A 16961-nucleotide genomic window follows, 5' to 3' on the forward strand; every position below is an offset into this window, starting at 1 on the left:
ATGTTTGAAAAATTGATCATCAGCATTTCACATTTTAAACACAGTATAAATGAATTAAAATAAAGCCCAAGTCTCTAGGAAACCTAAGTCATCAGCTTTTTTCTTTGAATGATTCATGTCTTCTAGCAATGTCAGGGCATTATTAGGGCAGCAACACTTGTCATCCATCAGTGAGCAGCCAGGAGCGAGCGTTGGAGCCCACGTGAGCTGTTACTAGGACACTGATGGATCCTTGTGCTGCAGTAACCAGCACTTTTGCATGACCACTTAAAGTGTGTGATTCACTCATATTGGATTTTTCTCTTGCAGATTGTGGGGGCTGTGGTTCAGAAATAAAAAATGGGCAGTCCTTGGTTGCCTTGGACAAACATTGGCATTTGGGCTGTTTTAAGTGCAATACATGTGGGAAGCTACTGAATGCAGAGTACATCAGCAAGTAAGTTGAGGAGCACTTTAATTTGTTTATCATTGTGTATCCTTTAGTTTTTGTTTATGTTTGGAGGTATATAAGAGGTTAGAGACTGTTGTCTAAATTATTATCTAAATTGTATTAAAAGCAGAAAAAAATGTAATAAAAAAAAGTAGAATTTAAACTTGTCCATTTACCTGGAATGGTACTTGAGAAAGCATCTGTCCTATGGAAAGTCAGTGTGTGGAGTATGTTTCAAAGCCCCATAGGTACTTCTTTAGTCGTCTATAACATTGCTCTGGGCAGTGGTGTAATGTGAAGAAGCAGATACTGTCCTTTCCATGTGTTTGACATAAGCAGAAATGTTCATCAAAAGTTCATTAGGGATGTACATATGCATACCATGTTTTTCTGCTGCTCCAGACCCTTGTGCTGTCAAATTTTGACTGAACGTGATGACAGCGCTGAGAAACAGCACAAAGCACGCACACAGACCAAGTCCCATGTCAACACTCTCATCAGGCTGGTGAGATACAGGGTTTTCACTGACCAAGGCACCTGGGATTAATTTCTGCATCAGAGAAGTGTGTTGATATGTTGAAATTTTCTTAAACAACAAAGTAACTCCAACACCACTGCCCAGAGATGATGGAGTTTTGTAGCCCATGTCCCACTGACTTTCAACAATTCTTTGGATTTAGATTAATACAAGTATAACATTTAATTTCACAGCTTGGACTGGAGAAACAATATTTATAAAAAGGGTGTTCTTAAATAAGGTTTTGCGTTATCTCAAAAGTTGCTCTACTCTGCTGCATTTTGGTACAGTCCTTTTTTTGCCTGGTATTTAATAATAAAACTGTCATAAATTGTAAAGATATAGTTATTGTGAAATCCTCTTTTTAAAAAAGCTAAGTGCCAAACAAAATAACTCATGAGAAGAAACATCCTGGCTTCAATTAATTTAATTAATTATTGTGGTAACTTATAGGTTAGTCTCTAAGCATCCAACTTGTATGCTATAAAATTAATTTCTATGCTTCTCTAGGGAAATGTCTGATGAAATTATGCCTCTGCTAATAAATCTGTCTGATCACGGGCTGTTTTAGCATAACAAACTAAACATATTTAACTATATTTAACTTGCACTTTGAAACAGGAGAAGAGTCTGCAGTTTCTTTTAGAGCAATTTCTTTTCATTCATCAGTTTAATGGTCTATGTGTAAAACTTCATAAAACTGTAAAATGTAAAATTAACAAGTTCTTTTTAGAGCAATAATCCAAGTGTTCTGGTTCTGACATTTTAGAAAGGCTGACTCCAGTTTTTATTCTTCATATCTTTAAGTTCTATGTTATCTTAACTCGCTCTTGGGCGTGAAATAGCTGGTCACATCATGCATGAACACACTGCAAGAGCTGTTCTGCTGCTCCAGCTGAATTCTCGTAGTCATAGCTGGACTAAGTTCCCAAGATGATTAATCCATGCCTGTCTTTAAGCAAGTCCAGCCGAGAATGTCAGTAGACTTAAATGTTAATCAAAACTTTTACAGACAAGACAGTTGAGAAATTACTCTGTTCAGTCTCAGATAAAGGATTAGATAACATATATATCAGATGATACATATATTGGATGAATTAGATGGCAGGTAAAGAGGGAAAGAATATTATGTAGAAATAACTGGTTTTTTCCAAAGAGGGGGAAACACGTGGAAGACGTTAATGGGTAACAATGGGTAACAATATTAAATTGATGGTGTGAGGATCTCAGAGACCAAGTATTGTTACAAGGAGAGAGGCAATGTCTGAATTCAGCAAAAAGCAGGAAAGTAGGATCATGGTAGACTCTAAAGGGCCAAAATAGTTCATTAACTATTCAGTTCTTTACAAAATTAGTACATACGAGTATTTGGGAGGAAGGAAAGTCCATTAATTCCCTATGAAGTGTTGAAGCATTAACAAGTTTTAGATGTATAATCTCCTGGGAAACTGTAAGCCTATGTAAAGCAACTTCTGTATGGCCTGTTGTTCTTCCCTAGGGATGGTGTTCCATACTGTGAAACGGACTATCATGCAAAGTTTGGTATCAAATGTGACAATTGTGAAAAGTATATCACAGGAAGAGTGCTTGAGGTAAGGAGAAACTGTCATTCAAGAATACTTCAAAGTGTACACAGACTTGCTCTTTTGGGTGTAGTCCTGTGCTCACAAATGAGTGTTAATGCAGCAGGTTAATGTTACTTTTATGAAATACCAGGATCTTCTTCTATAATTGTTTTTTTTTGTTTGTTTCTACTGTTAATGATTTGATAGTACACAGACTCCCTAAATGGATATTTGTGGTACTGGAAAATGTTCAGGCAGCAGAAGTAATAAAGGAATGTGTTATCAGGCACGTTTTAATACTTGCACTAAATTCACTTGTAATTTCTGCTTTTTGGTTCTGTTTTGTGTTCCCCAAAAATAGGATGAAGCTGTTGAAAAGTCAGATGAATAATCTGAAGTGTATTTTTGCTCCCAGAAAGGAGCTGTGTTGTAGGGATTTCCCTTAGTTTGTTGTTCTATGAAGCAGGAGGTTGTTTGGTATAGGTGCTTGTTTATAGATTATGCCGAAATTTCCATGTAACTAACCCAGGGTCAGAAATTAATATATTGCTTTGATCTGAATACAATTTATCCTTGGATCCAAGTGTATTGTTATGTTATCAATGTCTTTGATTATGCACTTTTTCTGTCTGTTTTCCTCTGTATCTTGTGAAGTCTTATCAGGACTAGAGTTTAGGAAGAGGTTCTCCAGGGTGCTCAGTTCACTCCTTTCTCTTCATCAGTTAAGAAAGCCTGGAGAAGTCTCAAGGGACTTCCACCAGAGAAAGATCTGCTAGGAGTTGTACAAAGACTTAATTATTCAAGTGGTGGGCAATTATAGCTGTGAAGGAACTGAGGAGAAAGTGTTCATACTAGATGAAAATCCATATTAGATGGGATGATATGGTACTAGGGTTAGGCTTGGGAGGTTTTTCCATTTTCAAAAGTTTTTACAGACAGAAAAGAAACTTCTTATAAGAGTATAAAGACAGATTTCTCACTTGTTGCAGATGATTGTCTCAAGTGGGAGAGGCAAAACAAAAGACACTGAATGAAAGGTAGTGAGAGGGGGTGAGCCTTAAAGGTGAAGGCAGAGAGAGAGGTGAGTGCAGAGAGAAGAGTCAAAACTACAGCAAATTTGAGGTGCACTCATAGCAGTTTACAAGGAGTGATAAATACTGAGAGAGAAGAACAGAAGCTTCAGTTTATGTACTGACTCTTGGCTTCACAGTATTGTGTTTTCCTGTCCTGGTTCTTGCCTTGAAATATCTGTGAAAAAAATACTCTTTTTATTTAGTAATATTTTACCTGAGTATTCCTAAACAATAGATGTGATGTGTTTAAGAACTGTGTCCTTACTGTCTCTGTGGATGATAAAAAGCAAAAAAAAAGTTCTGCATGGTAAAAGTACTGAGTTGGATGTGTGGGACCTGGGAGCAGGTGTGGCTGTTTCTTCTGACTTCTTGATGAGAGTGTACTGAACAGAAGGAGAGTTCCTTGTTTTTATTGTAGATGGACTGTAACACACTTGAGAAAAGTTAATTCTTTAAAGCTGAGGTAGGAATTTTACCATAACTGATTACATATGTCATTGTAGTTCTGGGTGATGTTTTTGTTTAGTGTGTGTTACCTGCTCCTCTTCCCCAGTGTTGCTCTGGTGACAGCACTGTAGCACTGATTCTCATCTGACTTTGGTACTGGTTCAGGCTGGGAGTTACTTTGATTGGTCTGTGGCATTTAACTTTGTTAAAAATACTGATGGAAGATTTTAAAACCTTTTTTTTTTTTTAAAAAAAAAAGGATGAGGAGAAAGGACTTTGACAAGGCACAGAAGTTGTCACAAAAGGTCCTGTTCCTCGTGACATCTCCCAAAATACTTACTCTCATCCACTCTGTTTTCCCATGACATATCTCAAGATACGTATTTCTTTACATTCCCCACTGCCTATTTACAAGAGGTGACACACATTGTGAGCCTTCTTCCATGGTGATCAGCCTATGATTTCCATGAGCCTTTGGAACTCTGTAAGGGATCACTTGAAATGGCTGTTGAGGTTCAGTGTTGACCACGGAGAGCAGCCGGAGGAGGAGATAATGCACACACCTCATTTCATTAGGAAGGTGAACAAAAAGTCATGGCCTGAGCAAACAAATTTGAAAGAACGCAGAGACCGTATCCACAGCTAACGTGCTTAAGTCATTTGTTGTTTGTCTGTTGTTTGAAAGGCTTGGAATTGGGGCTGATCTCTTCCGTCTGTCTGGTATTGGTATAGAACTTGATGTGTGTTTGTCACCAGCAGGCTAGTTGGTATGTTTATATATCTCCTGGTCAGGAGGACAGAAAAAAATACAAAGTAGCCATGGGTGTTTTTCGTAGTAGGACGTGTTTTTTTGTGGAATTGTCTGGAATCCTGAAACATTTTTTCAAAATGTCAGTATTTCTTTTTACCATCTTGAATATTACATGGAGTACACAGAAATAATAGGGCAAATTGCTATTAAAGTGGGGGGGAATTCTTTGCAGCAGTACTTATTAGGCAGAGGAATAGTCTCCCAAGGGAGCTGCTGGAAGCTGTCACTTAGAAAGTCTTATAACAAGGTTGGACAAGGCACTGGAAAATATACGACAGGGAACAGTCCTGCAATGACAAAGGGAGGGACTCTATGACCTAATAGGATTTTTTCCATCTCTGATTTCTGTGATAATGTCAGGAGGACAGCTGCTTCCACAGTTATTCTGTGCCCAGAAATTATAATATTGTTTCCCTTTCCAACACTTGGTTGTTTTAAGTGTTTATTCAGCAGAGAGGAAGGGAGAGTCAACTAGTGTGAGTTACAGATAAGTTATAAAAGTATGGCTGTTTTTGTAGGTTGTCAGCCAAATGCAATGATGATTTAGTTACTTAAATTCTCCTTTCAGCCCATTTTCTGAGGGCCAGATTCATTCCATCTAGTAAATGGGCTTAAACACAGGATAACTTTGTTTATAATTCCTTTCTTGTTTCTCTCTTCCCCTCCAATCCACCTTGGCTTGCCCTCAGTCTCCCAGGGAACTTGTACTGGAAAAGCTATGAAAGGAGCTGAGCAGTTCATTTTTGGAGATGATAAATTCTCTTATTGCTTTGAGAAGCAACAGTTTTGCTGTTGTTTTTACAAAAAAAAACTGCCCACAAGTGCGTTTATGGACAAGGTTTGCTTTGCTTGTGAGGTGTACAGAGCACTCTTAAATGCAATATCAGTCCTCTCCTAGAAATAGCTCTGTTTTGTCCCTGACTGTATGTATTGATAAACCTGCCAGCTTAAGTGAGGACCAAGGGGTCACTGGAGTTTGCTTTAATAGTTTGACTTAAAATGCAGTAACTAAAAACCCTTAGGGAGAAAAAGGTTTATTTCAGTGCTTATCCTATATCTCTGTTGCCAATCTTGCAATAGTTAAGGTCATGCAATAACACAGAGAGTAAACACATTTTGAAATAACAAGCCATTGATTTTTATAACCAGCCATTTCCCTTTTGTCTTGTTGCAATCTTTTTCTCTGCATTTATCGCTAAAAATATTTTTCCTCCTTTTTCTATCACAAGCAGTTATTTATTAGTTAAAATCTCATAGAAATAGACAAAATAAGTGTATTGCCTTTTATTTTTAATATACTGTATTTCTCATGATAATTCAGAGCCTGATAAGAACTCCTTTCAATAAAGAAAACACTTTCCTTTTATTTCCCAATTTTTAATCTAGTCTTCTAGCTGTGCTTTGCTTGGAGGAGGCAGAGATGTGTTGCCTACCTCCTGGTTCTTCCCACACAGCAGGCTGTGCAGAGGTTTGGAAAGCTGTTATTTTCTCCCCTTTAATTGATGAACTCTAAGGAGAATTTATAGAGAGTAGTTTTAGTTCCTTTCAACTTCTGTTTTGCAAAACTTAATGAACCAAGTTCTCCTCTGCTCTTAAGTCAGCCCCAGGCTTTTCTGATGGTGCCAGTGACCTTCTGACTGTCAATTCCTAACTGGAACCACTATCTCTCAGCGTGGCTGAAGATTGTACTTGAGACAATGCCTCACCACTGCCTCGTGCAGTGACAGTAACCCCTTCCACTATTTCTGAAGAAAGACTTTCCTTGGTATATCTCACACTGATGTGATTTTTTTTGCCTGTGACTTTGTTAACGTTGACAGCCCATAGCGGGATTATTACTTGAGAGGTTTTGTCTTCATCTGCTGTGTCAGCTGGTGGTTTCCTACATTGTTAGAGAAAGCCTCCATATCCAAAAATAGCCTCCTGGGAATGTTTTGATGGCAAACACAATATAGGCTGTGAGGGGGGTTGTGATTGCTTGGCTAGACAACTGCATCCCAATGATGGCCAAGCTGAGCTGCCTTATAACATCCAGCCACTGCCAGCTGCACTAGTAGCTGATGGATAAGCTGAATCTCCATCACTGCTAGCTGGTGTTTTTAATTTCATGTGAATAAAAGTTGACAGTGTAGCACATTGGAAGTTTTAGAACGACTTTTGGAAATGCCTCTGGGGGCTTATTTCCATGCAACCCAAGTGCTTCTGTAGGCTCTGACAGGTATTTTCAGCACTTGACTTTTGTCTACAACCATCCCATGATTTCCAGCTACGTGACTGTGGTGTAAAAGTATCTTACAAGGGGTGGTGAAAAGAGCTCTATCACTTAGAGCAGTTTAGTATCTGACATCCTGACATGGCAGCATGGCACTCAGTTTATGTGAAGGAAGAAAGGGCTAACATTTTACTGATTTACATGTATGTGTAAATGTCTAGAAAAACATAATCAGTATATGTTTTTAAAATCCATTAATCACAGCCACATGTTATTTTGAAATAAGGGAACAAATGCAGTAGGCACTAGGTGGGAATCAGACTAGAAATGTCAGTAATTTATATGTCAATTGAATGCCACTTACACCTCAGTGACTTATTAATTAAATCATGAATCTTATTTTTTGTTGTTTGTTTTTTGCTTTGCCCTGGGGTTGAGCTGCTTTTGTTTTCAGCCAGATCTACTTTGTAAATTGATTGTCTTTCCCTTTACAACAGTCTCAGTATAGCAGAGAGATGAAACTAATTCTATACAGCAGGGAGAGCAAATTTCTGCCTGCAGAATGGAAGAATGGTTCATTCTGAAAGGTCTGTTACCCTGCTGTTTCATTAACAACAAAACCTACTGATGTGTGAAAGGTACTTGAGCAGCTTATTACATAGGCAATAATACTGAAACACGCAATAAAAGCGGCTCTGTCTGTAGGAGCGAAGGGTTCCCTGTAGCTTGGGCAGCCTCGTGAAGGCTGTCAGAGCAGCAAAAGCATCCGAGAGTCAGTACTGTCTCCGGTTAGAAACTGCTCTCTACGCAAGTTTTCTCCCTTCAACAGAGAAGAAGGAAAACTGTTAGAAAAGATACAACTATATAAATCAGCATTAGCTTTTGCAAAAGGAGACCATCAAAGGTAGGAAATGTTAATTAGTCCTTGCAGTACAGAGATGCACTGTGCAAAGTGAGATGCACCATTCGATGCGTGCTGAGATGCAAAGCGTTCTGTGGTTTGGGAATGGTCTCTGTTTTGGTGCCACTTGCATTCAGCTGGAACTGCTGGTTTGCAAACGCAGGTTAATCATCAGTGCACAGTATCTGAACTTGGCTGGGTAAGTGTTAATTGACAGTTGACTTAGACTTTCTGCTTTTTAGCAAGCATCATTAAAAATACTATCAGCAAGCAAATAAATAGCTATGCAAATGCTTTTTATCTTAGTTTTTACCCTTTTGTGTAGCCCAGTTGTATTGTTTTAGATGCATTCACCTCATCTTTCTCCCACTTTCATCCTTTCCCTTTTGCAGCCACCTTTTCTCTCTAGAAAGAAAGATACACCTATCTGTATTTATTATCTGAACTGTTAAAAACTCACAATATTTAACATGAGGATAAAACTATGTATTCCAACAAACTCTGCATAGTTTTTACCCTGTAAATAATTTGTTAGGTTTATTGAAGTAGAGCACTGAGTAGCATTTGATGATAGCTCGAGACTTTCATTTTTACCAAAGTAAGGAATTCTGTAAACTGTTTCTGAATAACATAGAGAAGTTCAGAAACTGAGGGAAACTGGTTGATAGAGAAGAAAGAATTACTATTGTAAGTTTGGGGGTTTGTTGGTTGGTTTTTTGTTGTGGTTTTTTTTGTTTGTTTGTTTGTTTTGGGGGTTTTTTGTTTTGTTTGTTTTTTCTTTTCAGTTGCTTGCTTGCTTTTCTGTTGAGGATTCCTCTTACATGTTTGGGAAAGTCCCCAGTAGTGCTGCTGTGCATTTGTGCCTGTGTGGGTTTGTATATGTTAGAGCTTTAGTGCATAGATTCTTGAACTTGGCAGACACTTGTGATGTCCACTGCCTTTTCTACTTAGGCAAAAATGTAGTTAGTACCAGTTTACTCTCTTAAATTATCTTAATTGCATAATTAGAGGATCAAAGGAGTGATTCAGTAGTCACTGTGATACCTTCTGAGCCTCAAACATGCACAGCACACAATATGCCAGTTACAATGCCTCTCTAAGCAATGTGTTGCTGTGGTGATGCATTAATATCTGGTACTATTTGCCAGCATTTCAGTATTTTGACAGTGTGAAACATTTCACTTTATGGATGTCTGCAGTTCCTCATCCAGTTACTTTGCATAATCTCTCGTTTCTGGCGGTCTCCTGACTCGTGTCAGGGGCGTGCTGAGGTCACAGGACCACTGCTCTGCAGAGCCCTTGTGCCTCACTGTGATCCAGCCAGCACCACAAGCGCCTGCCTCCAGCTCTCTCCCGTAACCATGACAGTGGTGCAGCAGTAAGTGCACTCAGAGACAATTGGCTTTGTTGATGAAGTATCTCCAGGATGCTCTGGCCCATGCGAGAACAATTCAGCTTGTCTGCTAATAGCAGGAAAGCAGCCTGTGACTCATTTCTTGTGTTAGATTTTTCATTCTTTACTAACCTTCGGCACTGTTTGCGCTTTTTTGAGTTTCCCCCAAAGTAAAAACTTCTGAGCGGTACCTTGAACTAGAAATATGTGAATGAGCCTCAAAGTAGCAACTTCCTACTTCTAGGAAGGATTATTAATGTCAGCTCTGCATATGATAGCAGCATTTCCAGTCCCAGCTAAATTTGGTGATCCAGATAGCAGTCATTATTCAGGCACAGACTAAGAGACAGTTTCTGATCTCAGATGTTTACAGCCTAGATCACCATGTCCAGTGCAAAAAGAGCTGTGCTGGTAAATTGTGCTGTCTCTCCAGGGCTGTTCAGTGTTGGTTGCAAATTCGTTCCTCTCATCTGAAATGGGTGGGCTAAATGCACAGCTGCAAAGTTGAATATGAAGGGGAATGTGTCTTCAAGTCACCTTTCTCCTTCTTTACTCCCTCTCGCCTATCAAAGGATGGCATATGTGAGATCCAGCTGCAGCTTGTCTTGGCCTCTAAGGGGGTTTTAAGGAGTGGGAGAGCAAAGTGGAAAAGGAGGAAATTGTTGAGCCAAAGGAAAACAGAAGCCTCTTCCAGTCTCAGTGGGTGGCAAGAAAAATTGGAAAACTGAGAAGAAAAAGACAAAAGGGACTGATCACTCACTCTGTAACAAAAACAACCGAGTACAAAATCAGTGGTTTTAGGCATGACAGACTGTTTTGGTTTACAAGAACATGTACCAAATTCTGTAGAAAAAATGTGCTGTTGGCCTTTTCCAGATCTTACCTGATTGCGGCAGGATTGAATTTGCTCCCAAGCCAGAACTTGTTTGCAGATGTCACAGAATGAGATTACAGTTATAATAGTGCTATTTTTCTGTTATTTCTTTTTCCCTAATTATTTCTTTCATAATTCTTAATTATATATTTTTTTATTTTCTCCCACAAGCATTAGAAGCAACTTCTTCTGAGAGTCTAGTATATAGTAAATTATCATTCTGAGATAAATGTTCCTAATGTTACATTTGATTGCACTTTATACCTGGAAGAATAAAGCGTGTGTGGGAAGCAGTAGAAAATGACTCAAATGTGGGTGGGAATTCTCAAGGCTCTGTGAAGTACAGCAGGATGAGCCAGAACCAAGACAACATGAAATAACTGTACATGTGAGATTGCTAAAGCTCTAAGTAATGCTGCAGGTGCATATATTGGAACATTTCACATGACCATTTCTTGGCATCTAGTAGGATGATAAATGAATCCAGTAAGGCGAAGATGAGGAGAATGATTGATACAAAACATTACATTGCATTTACAGTGCTGTAAATCCTGTTGTAAATGGTTCATTTGCCCTGGCGTGCTGTTGAAGTGACTCACTGGTGAGTCAGGTCCACTGTGACTAAGAGAATTAGCAAGAGTTTTCCTCCACAGAATTCTGTCTTTGTCTTCTGGCTGTCACACTTTTTTCTCCTTGACACTGTTGTATGACATAAACAATAGATATTCTGCCAAGTACCACTGCCTTGATAATGTTGCCTGTCCCTTCAAACCCAGTAGATATGACATCTGTTTACTAACTTTACCATTATTGTATACAACTATTACTGAGTAATTCTTCGAGTCCTTCTGTTCCATATGCAAAACTCTGGCTTTGCTAGAAATGTGAATAGAGAATTTCTATGATTACACACAAAGCTGGTAAATGAGAAGAGTATTCTACTCCAAGCATAAAGGTAATCTGATTTTCTGAATATCATCACTCTAAGTTGAAAATACCCCATATGGAGGCCAGTATAGTCCACATAATGTATCACTGTGTGAATGCAGTGGCAGAGTTGTGAATGTGTGTCCATTGAACAACACTCGATGGTGTGGTGCTGTGCACCTTTTTCATGGTACTCTTGAGATACAGACATGACAAATACCTGAGCCCTAGATTTCATACAGCCTTTTGGATTAAACTCATGTTGCACAATGCCATGTTGAAGTGCTGACCAAGAGCAAGAGGTTTGTATTACCAGGCAGGAATAAGCAAGAACAACCCCTGATTGGGTTTGCCTAATTGGTGAAATAACTTGATAGGAAAACTTTCTGTGCCAGTTCTGTGCTGTTAGGTCAGAGAGTTATTTAATAATAACTAATGTAGTTGTGGGAACAGGAGGTAAAACTTTAGTTCGGCCAAAATCAGGGAGCTGCATTTGTTTACAGTAATTGTCAATTTGCCTTCATAAATCAATGCAGTGACTGATTGGACTATTTGATATCAAAATGCTGTATCTCATTCAAAAACTTTATTAAATTTCATGAAGTATCTGGAGTTTCTTTTTATACCCGTGTTTCATTATCAGTTTCCTGTACATTGCTGGCACCTAATAAAAAGCACAGTTCGTTCACAAAACGGTTTAATATCCCAGTAAAAACAAATCATTTCAGGAACGAATTAAGAAGTATAAACAGGGTGAATTAAATATCCACTAAAGGATGGTTTAAAACTGAAAGAGAGTAGATTTATATGAGATATTAGGAATAAATTTGTTACTGTGAGGATGATGAGGCACTGGAATAGGTTGCCCAAGGAGTTGTGAATGCCCAGGTCCTGGAAGTGTTGAAGGCTGGGTTGAATGGGCATCTGAGCACCCTGGTCTACTGGAAGGTGTCCCTGTGTTTGGAGCTTGATGATCTTTAAAGTTCCTTGAACCCAAACCATTCTGTGTTTCTGTGAACTTATATTACTCACGGTTAACATGTTTTTATCCTGAAATCTACTCATATGAATCCATGGACATTAGCTGAAAGTGGTAGCAAGTTCATTTATCAAGAAGTTATATCTTATGTTCTGTTTTAGTATGATGTATATACATCAAGCACATTTTGATTTATTGTAATTTCTGAATTAAGTTATCAATGCTTGGAAAATGCATACGGGGTATGGTGGACAGTTGGCTAAACCTGAGAGCAGTGTGCCCTGGCAGCAAAGTCCACCAGCCTAAGAGGGCGATTTCAACAGGAGCACAACCAGTAGAAAAATATCCTTTTATTTGGCATTTGTTAGAATACAGGTAGGATGGTGCATCCAGCTTTGTGCCCTCCCGTACCAAAAGATGATGATTAACTGAAGTGAGTTTGGTGAAGGACTACCGTGATATTTGAGGGGCTGGAGAACATATCCTGTGAGTAGATGCTTAGGGAGCTGAACTTCTTCAGCCTAGGGAAGTGATGGCTTTAGTGGGACCTGCTAGCAGTGCTCTCTCATACCTATGAGGAGACCACCAAGGGTGTGAAGACAATGTCCTTACTGAGGCACATGGTGGGAGAGTAGGAGACAGTTGTCATAAATTTAAAGAAGTGAAATTCTGACAGAATAAAAAGAAAAAAAGATCACTGTAAGAATAGCTACTCAGAATTGGAGAAATATTCTCAGAGGTTGTGCAGTCTCCATCCTTGGAGGTTTTCAGTATTCAACTGGACAAATTCCTGAACAGACTGATCTGAGTTGAACATAAACCTTGCTTTGAGCAGGCAGTTAGATTTGATGACCTTCTTGAGGTCCTTCCCAACCTGAATTGTTTTATCATTCTGTGGTGCACTTGCAACTTCCTTGCTTTAAAGTGAATTGTAATTTCTACTCTTACCTGTACTACAAAGTTCACGTGAAAGAATCTCAGTGCCCTCTATTGAATGAGTGGGATTGTCCACATGAATGGAAATTACTCAGGAAATAGAAACAAAATATAGAAAAGAGAGTAATTTATTATCTAATTGAAGTCTTAAACTTGTACCTATCCCTACAGTGCTTAAAAGTTTTTCCCCTTCCCATCCCAAACAAATAGTAACTCTCCTCTGCTAAAACAGCAGCAGTCAAGTCATATATCTTTTGTAAGACCTTTAATCCTTCATTTCAGGTTGAGAAGCTGCCTGTTAGAGAGGCTTATTGAGTGTTGGTGGGGTTGTGCTTTATTCTGTTTCCCTTTGCTTGAACAGGTGGTTGTCTGGTGATGACGCAACTCTCCAACAAATTTGTTCCGTGTGAAAAGCTTTTAACTAAGAATGCTTTATTCCCACAGTCTGCTGTGGGCTTTGTTTCTGGGTCATGCAGATGCACCGTGCCTTGGCATACCCCCTGGCTTAGTGTTTTGTAGGCTGTTTTGCATTATATCTGTTCAGGATAGGATACAGTTAGAACTTCATTTGGAGAGTTTGGAGCATGAGATTGGCAGGATTTGGACCTACCTCGACAGATAACACTTAGTGGTAATAATGCGCTATTACAGCAACTATATTGTATTATACACTTAAAATGGAAAATATGCTTTGATGTGATTGAATGATTGCAGTAGTCTAACCTCTTCTCATTTCCACAAACTCTTTACTCCCAGCAATAGATATCAGTTAGCACCATATATATCTATAAAATGATAGCTTTTTTTTTTATTGTTACTACCTTTTATTTTCACAAGAAAAAGTTTACTGATAAATTTTCATTCTCAGGAAAAGAACCAGATAGTTTTGAGTTTATTTAGCATATTAAATGATTTTATGTACTTTTATCTTCCCTTTATTAACTAGTTTATTGAGTAATGCAGTGAGGCAGGATGTACTTAAGCTCAGTGATGAGACAGCCATCAGAAATCTTGAGTCTTCTTTTCAGGACTCAGCTCACGCTTTGAGCTTTAGGCTGCTCTGGTTCAGTCCCTCATGTGTCAATCCATAAACAGTGGCTGGACATCAACTGCAGTAAAAAAACTGCATCAATCACACACCTAGAAAAGGCCCAGAGAGAGGTCAGACAAGCAGTGTTATTGTGATAGAGTTACAATTATTATGCATATCATCTTCTATAAATTCTACCACTTCATCAGTTCTTGCAGCCATGACCAGAGAATGAGCGGAGGTTTTTGCTGAGCTGTCTGCAATAATGCAGTGTAGTTTTCCTGAGTGATGACAGCTAATTTAAAACTCAACCTTAACTAGTTAAGGTTATTCCTTTTGGTATGAATTGCTCTGGTTTCGCTAGCATTGCACATTTTCCAGGCCTGGTGATCATACTGCTCTGAAGACTTTTGGATAACACGCCTTAATGTCTTCAAATTGCACTTTGAATGATGTGATTCACGTTTATCACATCAGGTTTATTCTCCTTTTATCTAGTTCAAGCACTCAGGTTATGAGAAATGAGAAAAGGCAGTGGTATGTACTTCGTTGCAGAGCTTTTTGGTCCTGTTTTAAGTGGAGCATCATGGGTTTATCTGTTGATGTGCTATGGGACAGGTAGCAACACTTTGGTGGTCCCCATGCTCAGGGCATGCACTGTGGAGAGTGTGACTCCCCTGGGAGAACATTCCTTACACTGATCTAGCCCCGAAGTCTCTGCCTACTCTTCAGGGGAGACTTACATTCAAAGAGGTCTCTCATACCTAAAGGGAAAAAAGTAATTCATAATACTTTGTCTCAGAGTGTTCAGGACTGTTTTGGCTTCACCTTTAAATTACACAGTAAGACTGCGACTCAGTGATTGTGGAAAGCTTGTGCAGAGTCAGTTGAAGAGAAATTAAATTGTTGGTAATGTACTATGTTGCTAAGGACATGCATTGCTATTCAGGTTTGATGAAATCTCAGTTGAGAATTACTCTTCAAATTGATCTTTGTAATAATACTATTTTCACATGTGGATGCCTGGGCACAAAGACCTGCTGCAGTCTTGAAGCAAACGTAGGACATTGGGAAGGTTTCTTACAATCTACCACTTGCGCCATAAGAGATCTCTCAGAGATGAATGTGGCTTCTTCTGTGCTGTGTGTGTGATGGTGTTTTATTAAACACTGAGACAACAATCTGTCAAAGTAAGCAATCAAACTGTGCAAAGAAGAAGTAACCATATGGTTGGAAACTTGTTTGCTGCATTGAATTACCTCACATAAATAAAATCAGGAAAAGAAAAAATAACGAGGCCATTATTACAACTAAACTGCAAACATAAAACAGGTACTGCCTTAAGTTTATAAGATGTCTGGGTTCTGCTGGAACTGATTGTTCATCCACGAGGTGAAGCCTCTGAAATTGAAGAGAGAGGAGAAAGGGACATTTATGAAAGCCTCCTTGGTATATATGCAAGGGAGTGTATGATTCACACTCAAGTCCTAGGTTTGAATATAATATATGATATCTAATCAGGCTAACTGTACAAACATATTAAGAAATAGTTAATTCCTGCAACTCCCTAGCCTCAGATTCATCTAGCACCTCTCATTTAGAAAGATAGAGTGGTCTATTTTAAATACTTCCAAGTGATGAAGAGTCTGCCATGTCTTGTCTTCTGGGCTTTATTAGAAGGACAAAATAAAAAAGAGAGTGGCAACAAAAGCCATTGTCAGCACTTAAACTTACATGAAAATTTTTGAGTTCGTCCCATTTTAATTCAGAGGTAATTATGCAAAATCCATTGGGGTTATCCTTCTGTGGTCATCAGCAGAAGAATCACTGCACCTTTCTCCTTTAATTTTTCTGTTATTTTTGTGTCTAATTTATAAAAGAGGTCTCTCTGTGCCGTTCTACAGCTAGTTGATATTACTGACTATGAAGAGTGAATTAAAGTTATGTATTTGGTTGTACTGTTAAATTTGGGGAAATAGATTTTGTACTATGATGCATCCAGGTTATCTGAGAATGTGTTCTGGCAGTTTATTTTAGCAAAGAAGTAATTGAATCCCCCTAGAGAGTGTTAGCCTGGGAATTGTATCAGCCATGCTAAATCTGTTGAATTATTGAGGCTGTGCATTGCATTAGCAATGCTTGTGCAGTATAGACCTTCCAAGGGAAATGATATTTCTTTTCAGCTTGATATTCCAAAGATAGGTTTATGGGGTGATAGTTAAATACCCTTCCGTGCCTAAACATCTGCACTTGGGCAAGCAGTTCTAAACCTAAGGTTTAGGCCCAATACTGATAGTTCGTGGTCTGATACTTTAAAGGTGTCATCACAGTCAGTAGTGACCATCTTCCATATCTAAAGTTGCAAAATCACTCTGAAGTCTGCACAGATGACACCATTAAAAGAATAAACTTGAGCAAAGGTGTTTTCAAAATAGCAGTTTTGATGTGTTGCTCTTCTTTGTTGCTGATTTAAAATGCTGCAGTGGGGTTTCAGGAGTGAATCAAGTGAGCACTGATGAAGTAAAACCAGAGATTCTTTAACCTAAACTTGCTGCATTCCTATGATTGATATTGTGAACAGCAAAATAGCTCCTAGACATGGACTACATTCTTTAATATAAATACCTCTGCAAGCTTTGACATCCAGTCAGTGAGAAAGAGTAAGACAAATCATCCTTGTAGTAACAGGGTTAAATTTCCAGATTAATGGAAGGGGGATTTACAGTGCAGTGCTGTGGAGCATATTTACATCCTGAAGACAGTGGGACAGTCCTTCATAGTAGTTTCTTAAAGGCACACACAATCCTAGTAGCACTTTCAACCCTTTTCAGATAAGCAGATTATGAGACATTCTACGTGGACCAAA

The 16961-nt window shown here is 38.7% G+C and overlaps 1 protein-coding gene across 15 annotated transcripts in view; it reads left to right on the top strand.

The window, feature by feature from the left end:
* The window catches only part of ABLIM2 (actin binding LIM protein family member 2), a 136341-nt gene that overhangs the window by 65478 nt on the left and 53902 nt on the right, over positions 1–16961 (top strand). For all 15 annotated transcript variants that reach the window (XM_027892246.1, XM_027892252.1, XM_027892248.1 and 12 more), the window contains exons 5-6: positions 310–436; positions 2446–2539. In XM_027892246.1, the coding sequence (XP_027748047.1) occupies positions 310–436; positions 2446–2539 (221 nt within the window). The remainder of the gene's footprint in view (positions 1–309; positions 437–2445; positions 2540–16961) is intronic.

The sequence above is a fragment of the Empidonax traillii genome, unplaced genomic scaffold, assembly GCF_003031625.1.
Source record: "Empidonax traillii isolate 1590-97213 ecotype Southwest subspecies unplaced genomic scaffold, ASM303162v1 scaffold343:size799674, whole genome shotgun sequence".
NCBI classification, from domain to species: Eukaryota; Metazoa; Chordata; class Aves; order Passeriformes; family Tyrannidae; genus Empidonax; species Empidonax traillii.